Source organism: Papio anubis, chromosome 3 (assembly GCF_008728515.1).
Source record: "Papio anubis isolate 15944 chromosome 3, Panubis1.0, whole genome shotgun sequence".
NCBI classification, from domain to species: domain Eukaryota; kingdom Metazoa; phylum Chordata; class Mammalia; order Primates; family Cercopithecidae; genus Papio; species Papio anubis.
Genome location: NC_044978.1, coordinates 112,731,102 through 112,739,248, shown reverse-complemented (window position 1 = coordinate 112,739,248; position 8,147 = coordinate 112,731,102). Strand labels below are relative to the sequence as shown.

Sequence of the window (8,147 nt, the reverse complement as noted above, 5' to 3'; positions counted from 1 at the left end):
GATTATACTCTTGTTTTCAAAGGAAAACAGATTCCTTCTTAGTGTAACTTTGGGCCAAGATTTACCAGACTTATTTTAACAAAATCTCAAGACGTTTTTGTCTTTCACAAAATCAAAATTTCAAATTCAAATAAATTCTTTATATAACCGTATGGACCTGTATACTTAGGTTTGTGTATAACCTAGAATTGTAGATGCAGAAAATGAGAGGGCTCTCATGAATTTTTTTTTTTTTTTTTTTTTTTAACTTGAAACACAAACGCTTTATTTAAAGGAACATCTCAATTCTGCGTGGCGGGCAAAAAATAAAGGAGCAGATTGTGACACATCAATCCCATCGGCCAAGTGGTCGAACCCAACATCCAAGACCCAGCGAGCAGGCAAGCTCAGCGCAACCTCCGGGCTTCTCGCTCTGACTCCAAGAGGGTGAGCACGTCGCCCTCGCGCACGGGGCCTTTTACATTGCGGATGATGGAGCGGCTCGTGTCGTCCATGAATTCCACGCGCACTTGCGTGCACTGTCCCTGAGAGCCGGTCCTGCCCAGGACCTTAGTGACCCTGGCCAGCTTGATAGGCTGCACGCGGCTGATGTCCATGATGGCGGCGCGGCGGCGGTCTGGCGGAGAGCTCTTATGAATTTTTTTAAAACTCTGTGAGTATAAGTTACAATTTGTAGAAAATTAAGAGGTTAAGCATAGGTAAATAAATGATAAGTGAATTTCAGACTAAAGATATTAAAAATACGTCTTCCTTGCTATATTAATGGCCTTTGTTCAGTCTGCTCAATGGGCATTGGAGTATATGTCATCAAATTTTGTGATATATCTTACACTTTAGTAGAAATTTGAATGGCAAGGAAAGAAGGAATGAAACATTGGAGTCATAATTTTGTCTTCCAAAAGTTCGAAAAAGCAAAAGTTTGTCTTTCATTCAAATTTTTTTTTTGCTGTTTTTTCTAAAACCGTAAATTTTATTCTGCAATACTTTTGTCCTAAACTACAGTTTGAAGAAAATGTTTTCAAAGAGTTACTCTTCTTTTTGTGTGTTGGTCTGTGTTGCCTGTGCCATTTTGTGCAATGTCAGCAACAGTCAGGAGAAATACATTTGTGGACTTTAGTCTCTTAGAAATCCACAGTAGATATTACATTGCATAATAAGTAAAATAGCAATGTGACCACAAACATTTTTATCAGTCAACAAATTATTCTACAGCCCTTTTTACACTTAGCAAAGTCAAAGCCATGAGGCATTTTATGGCCTTAAACTACAGAAATATAGTTCCCAGGTGGCTAGTCATAGATGATTTTTATCATTGTTTGAATATCTGCTAGCTCGTACAAATTTCTTTTATACCTGATAATATATAAATGCCTATGTATAAAAATAATCTGATTGATTTATGAAAGCCCTTAAACCTATACTTTGGTTATATTTCCATAATGCTAAGGCAATCTTTTCATTGGTCAGTTTATTGGGATGTACATTACAGACCGGCCAATATTGTTAAATTAATGAATTAACTAGGTGTCTAGGTAAACACAGCTATTGTCATTGGTGAATCCATTCCCTTCTATCATGTGTTGTTTTGAAGGTACCCATGCACTTTGTTTTGTTTAAGCTGAGAAAACAAAGAGGATCAATATAATTAATTCGCATTTAGAGACAAGCTGTCACTACTTTGTCACTGACTCTCCTTTTCCTTGTGCTACATTCTTACCCAAAATATTACCTCTCTTCCCTATTCTTCTGTAAGATGTTCTACAACTGATATAAGTGTCTTCACAATGCTGGAAATAATTTTTCTGGGAATTGATGTGAGGATCTGCTAAGCTTTTCAATATATAATGGTCCATATAATAAAAACCAGAGATGAGATTTTTAGAATTAACTGACAGTAATAATGTTAAAATAATCCTATTATTGTTCAATTTATTGGAATATACAGTATAGCCTGGTTAATGTTATTAAACTAATGAATAAAGATAACACTTAACATTTTGGGGAACATTTTAAGTCTCTTTTTTTTTTCAAGTAGTCTTTGAAAAACACCTCAAAGATTAATCAATTTCATGTTAGGAGATCAAGTTTCAGTCATCTGAACCAACTTTTCCTAACACATGAACCAAATTTATTTACCCATACTCCATTTCTTTACAAATAGACACTCCCCTAAAATATAAAATATACTGATAAAATAAGAATCAAATTCAAAAAAAAAACACAAGTGCAATACATTGTACATATTGTTTAAGATACTCGCTCTGATGGAGCTTCAAATTTGGCTTTGAACTTGCTGATAGCAAGAATAACAAGGAAAACTTAGGAAGTTTCACAATTCTCATTATTTAAAAGAAAGAAACAAATCAAGAGAGAATTTTTCCTGCCACTAAGTTGGAGAAATTTCTCATATGGAGATGACACTGAGCAATGCATTAAATAATATCAGCAATATTTTTACCAACAAATAGAAGAGAATTTTATAAACTTTCTTATGATAATCAAAGAAGCCTGAGAATAAAACTTTGAAGTTAAAGTTGGTGACAGATTTTTAAAGGAGATATATTTTTTTGGTCAGGTGCATATAATTCCAGTGGTCTAGCTTGATCCAAAGGCAGAATTCAAAATACTTAAAAAAGGATACAATTTTCCTTAGATAAACTTTCTTAAATATTACTTCTCTCAGAAGAACTTTTTAGAACAGAAAGGAGATGATATGAGTTTCTATTCCTGGCAAGGGCCTGAAGAATTTGTATTATATGTTGCTGATGGAAGGAAGATTGACTCACTTTATTATAACAAAGAAGCAATTGATAGAATCTCTATCAAAACTGAGAAGCCAGATGAAATTTTACATTAAAGAAAAATGTCCCATGAAATTATAATTTTAGATTAGTGCATTTTCATTCCTCCATAGATTTGCTGTGGCTTATAGTGTTATGTTTCATTGTTTGGTTACTCATGTAACATGTCTCAACAAGAGCATAAACACAAAATAGTTATATTTTTTATTCTTTTCAAGGCTTCCATTCATGATTGTCAAATCTTGTTCCCATGTCCTTTAATGAAACCCTAGCACATCTTCTAACTTTCTACCAGTTTCAGTTATTTGAAATTTATTTGTCCAATTTAAAACTTGGATTGTGAAACTGACATAAATAGGATTACCTTTCTTTCCCCTCAACAAAAACTGTGAGGCTGTCTGTTTGGAGTAGAGAAGTTGGAAGGAGGTCTGACTCAGACAACCATCCTCACTCCTCGCTGCTGAGCTCCTCTAGTTTTGGGGTCAAAGAGAGAAGACAAGGGTGGTAGAGATCTTACATAATCAGTTATATGTCTGCATGAGAAAGTGTCCTAGGTTTTTCTCTGGTTCAATCCAGTTTTGTCTATTGCTAACAGATGGTGGTATTGAGAAATCTGTGCTGGTGGTGTGCTTGGTTTTCTATAGACACTTCGTCTTTGCTTTGCCCCCTCACTCACTGAGGAATCCCTCAAAGAAAAGCCTGGACCCTGACACTAGACCATGCCCCTAACTGCTTCACCAGGTGGAGTGTCTCCTCACTACCAGTTATTCTGCTCCCTTCCTTACCACCATGCTGCTTTGCATTGAACCACAATAACCTCTGACACCATCTTCTAAATGCTCCAAGGGCCACAGAAGACCAGGATGGGGATAAAGGAGGGAATTTATTGCCTATCAGGAACAAACTCTAAACCACAGTTCCTTCTAACTCTATTACCATAAGCTACTGCAGCAATTTCCTCTCCTTCAGAAATCTTAAGACTAACAGCTGTTTTGGATTCACGGGTGGCTCCTAACCTTCAGATACCAAATCCACAACTCCACAGAGACATTCGCCCCTGCTCTGCCATAGTAGCTCCAGCTGGACCGGTGTGTTTAGTAAATTACCATCCAGCCAGATGAGAAATGAATTGCTCATCTTCCTTCCCACAAACTCACGCACAATCTCTACACATTCTCTGATGGACTCCCATCATTTGGCTTCAGAAAGAGAAAAATAATAATCCTTCTGTTCCCCTTGGGAAGAGGAATAACCTTTCCCTGTGAGCACTGTCTGCTGAGTTGCAGTGATTCGCTCTCTAGTTATTCTCTTTATGCATATTCAGAGCTGGGTGCTAGTTGCTGGTAGGAGAGCTTTTTTTTTTTCACCTCGTAGCATACCCTTTGGTAGGTGGGGACAGTGTCTGGCCTCAATATTTGGCATCTGTTTCAAGTTTCTCGTAGAAAAGGGATTGCTTAGCTCTTCTTATTTTCAATTATGGGCAACAAAAAAAGTCCCACCCAACATCTTATAATCTTGTTTACAAATGTATCTTAAGCTTCCTTTCAGCATGATGTCTCATCATTTTGGTTAAGTCATTAAATGTGTCTATTATTAATCCAAAATTATTTGACTACTTCTACCTCAGCTTCGAATACTAGATCTTACTTCATGCCACGATGGGCCTTCTGTTTACTCTTGAACCCCTGAATTCAGTTCTGCCTCCTGGCCTTTATTCTGCTGTTCCCACTTTCTAGAATTCTTTTCCTGTTAATTTTCCCAGCATTCACTCTCATTTCATTCATATCACTGCTCAAATATCACCTCCTCAAAAGAGTATAAATCCCCCCCCCCATCTATAACAGCTTGCCCATTATTATTCCTTATTAGTCTCTATCCCTTTAGCCTGCTTTTTCTTCAAAGTAGGTATTAATGCTTAACATATGTATATATGTGTATGCTGCTCTTGTTTATTGCCAGTTTACTTCATTCAGATGAAAGTCCCTTAAAACTGAGAAATTCATCTTGTCCTCCTTGGCTCTATCCCTAGAATCTAGAATTTAGGCTCTCAAAAATACTTGATTGAATGAATGAATTATTCATTAAGCATTTCTTTGTATATGATCTTTTTATGTCACAGTGGGAGACTACTGATGTCATTGGATAGCAGGTCCCACACTCACGTAAAAATGATAATAGGTAACACTCTATGGAGTGTTTGCCTATGCCATACATTTTTTTAAGCACTTCACATGTATTTATTGACTTAATCCCCACAACATCTTATAAACATTATTGTTATCACCATTTTAAAAATAAGAGAAATGAGATACAAGGACTTATATATCTTAACCTAAGTCTCATACTAGTAGGTGGCTAAGCTGAGATTTGAACACAGTCAATCTAGTTCTAGTTCATAGGCTGGACTGTTTACTGCCGTATTCTAATATTTTATCTCTAACTTCTAGACTGGTGGTCTTCAAGTCTTAAAGTATTTTTGATAAGTCACTCAACTTAAAACTTAAAAGGCCACCATTTTTTAATCTGTAAGGCTAACTAGAAAAAGAATATATGTAAATTCTCTAAACTGTCTGGGAAGAGACATTCACTGTTCAACATCTAGTCAAAGATACAAAGTCTTACTTGCACTTGCTTGCTTACTTTTTTTTGAGGGGCCGGGGGTGTGGAGTCTTGCTCTGTCACCCAGGCTGGAGTGCAGTGGCACAATCTCAGCTCACTGCTACCTCTACCTCCTGAGTTCAAGCAATTCTCCTGCCTCAGCCTCCCAAGTAATTGGGATTGCTGGTGCATGCCAACACACCCAATTGTATGTATTTTTAGTAGAGTTGGGTTTTCACCATGTTGACCAGGCTGGTCTTGAACCCTTGACCTCAAGTGATCCACCTGCCTCGGCCTCCCAAAGTGCTGAGATTACAGGCATAAGCCACTGCACTCAGCCTTACTTGCTTTCTTTTTCAAATGTATTTACCTATAGTTTTACGTAACTCCTCATTCTTAAAAAGAGAGATGGAAGTGAATCTTTAAAAATATTAATGATTTAAAGGATGATAGCAAAAAAAGATATTTTTCTGCTACTAGAAGTGTCCAAATTAAATGAAGTTAATTGAACTTGAACTGCAGAACCTTGGCATGGCTATTTAAATATGATTGGTTTTGACATATATGTTACCTTGTTTGGAAGTCATCAAATGATTTTGGTTACAATAAAGAGAAAAGCTAACTTAGAATGTATTTCCTCCTAAGAAAGAAACTTTGTTCTTATTCATCTTTAATTCTTCATACCATCTAGCACAATGCCTAGTACAGCAGAGGCACTACAAAATAGCTGCAGCATTAACAGAAACATTACTTTAAAATATGTTGTTCTACCTGTTTAAAACCAGACCTAAGTGAACACCTTTTGGTTTCCTCTAAGATCACAAACAAAACTATTTTAACCCTGGAAGCCACAATTTCCTGTTCAACACCTAGTTTACTACAGTCATAAGTTTTCTTGCCTATTCGTGACTCTTATTTTGTTTGGACCTAAAAATATACAAGAAATAATAAGACCTGCCCTATGTGTGGAATATCTGGAAGTATGAGATACAAATTATTAAAAGTAGAACTCTTGAACAGGTTGTTAGAATGGACATGCTGTTTCCTTATCATGTAAAAAGTCTTAAGGGAGAATATCTCATATTAGGAATCACCTTATTTAATGTTTTCATGCCTAAAAAGAAGAAAAGAAATGGCTGAGGTTGGAAAAGAAAAAAAATCCAGACAAAGACAATCTTTTGCTTAAATAACTTCACATGCAGGGAAAACACATCCATGGGAGGGCATGGAAAGGTGAGCACAGGCCTTTCTTCACCTGTTTTCCCATTCTTTTCCATTCCTCAACCCTGATGAACTGTGTGTCCTCTATCCCCACCTTAGAGGACTTCAATAATGATTGGATGAGTCTCTTTCTCTCTTTTTTTCTTTAAATTATACTTTAAGTTCTAGGGTACATGCGCACAATGTGCAGGTTTGTTACATATGTATACATGTGCCATGTTGGTGTGCTGCACCCATTAACTCGTCATTTACACTAGGTATATCTCCTAATGCTATCTCCTCTGCCACCTCACGACAGGCCCAGGTGTGTTATGTTCCCCACCCCGTGTCCAAGTGTTCTCATTATTCAATTCCCACCTATGAGTGAGAACATGTGGTGTTTGGTTTTCTGTCCTTGTGATAGTGTGCTCAGAATGATGGTTTCCAACTTCATTCATGTCCACACAAAGGACCTGAACTTACCCTTGTTTATGGCTGCATAGTATTCCACAGTGTATATGTGCCACATTTTCTTAATCCAATCTATCATTGATGGACATTTGGGTGGGTTCCAAGTCTTTGCTATTGTGAATAGTGCCACAACAAACATACATGTGCATGTGTCTTTATAGCAGCATGATTTATACTCCTTTGGGTATGTACCCAGTAATGGGATCGCTGGGTCAAATGGTATTTCTACTTCTAGGTCCTTGAGGAATCGCCACACTGGTTGAACTAGTTTACACTCCCACCAACAGTGTGAAAGCATTCCTATTTCTCCACATCCTCTCTAGCACCTGTTGTTTCCTGACTTTTTAATGATTGCCATTCTAACTGGTGTGAGATGGTCTCATTGTGGTTTTGATTTGCATTTCTCTGACGGCCAATGATGATGAGCACTTTTTCATGTGTCTGTTGGCTGCATAAATGTCTTTTTTTGAGAAGTGTCTGTTCATATCTTTTGCCCACTTTTTGATGGGATTGTTTGATTTTTTTCTTGTAAGTTTGTTTAAGTTCTTTGTAGATTCTGAATATTAGCCCTATGTCAGATGAGTAGATTGTAAAAATTTTCTCCCATTCTGGAGGTTGCCTGTTCACTCTGATGGTAGTTTCTTTTGCTGTGCAGAAGTCCTTTAGTTTAATTAGATCCCATTTGTCAATTTTGGCTTTTGTTGCCATTGCTTTTGGTGTTTTAGTCATGAAATCCTTGCCCATGCCTATGACCAATGGAACAGAACAGAGCCCTCAGAAATAATACCACACATCTACTACCATCTGATCTTTGACAAACCTGACAAAAGCAGGAAATGGGGAAAGGATTCCCTGCTTTATAAATGGTGCTGGGAAAACTGGCTAGCCATATGTAGAAAGCTGAAACTGGATCCTTTCCTTACACCTTATACAAAAATTAATTCAAGATGGATTAAAGACTTAAATGTTAGACCTAAAACCATAAAAATCCTAGAAGAAAACCTTGGCAATACCATTCAGGTGTGTCTCTTTCTGAATTACTCAATGGGAAATGAGTCTCTTTATTTATTTATTTAT

The 8,147-nt window shown here is 37.0% G+C and overlaps 1 protein-coding gene across 1 annotated transcript; it reads right to left on the bottom strand.

Moving 5' to 3' along the window:
* Window positions 1-222: 222 nt before the first annotated feature.
* On the bottom strand, window positions 223-631 carry LOC101024203 (40S ribosomal protein S28). Its single transcript, XM_009207007.3, has one exon. It carries the CDS (start codon window positions 594-596, stop codon window positions 387-389), a length of 210 nt encoding a protein of 69 aa, XP_009205271.1. The 5' UTR covers window positions 597-631; the 3' UTR covers window positions 223-386.
* Between the last annotated feature and the right edge of the window lie 7,516 nt (window positions 632-8,147).

Coding starts and splice junctions, on each gene's coding strand:
- LOC101024203 (XM_009207007.3), bottom strand. CDS start 596: ATGGACATCAGCCGCGTGCAGCCTATCAAGCTGGCCAGGGTCACTAAG.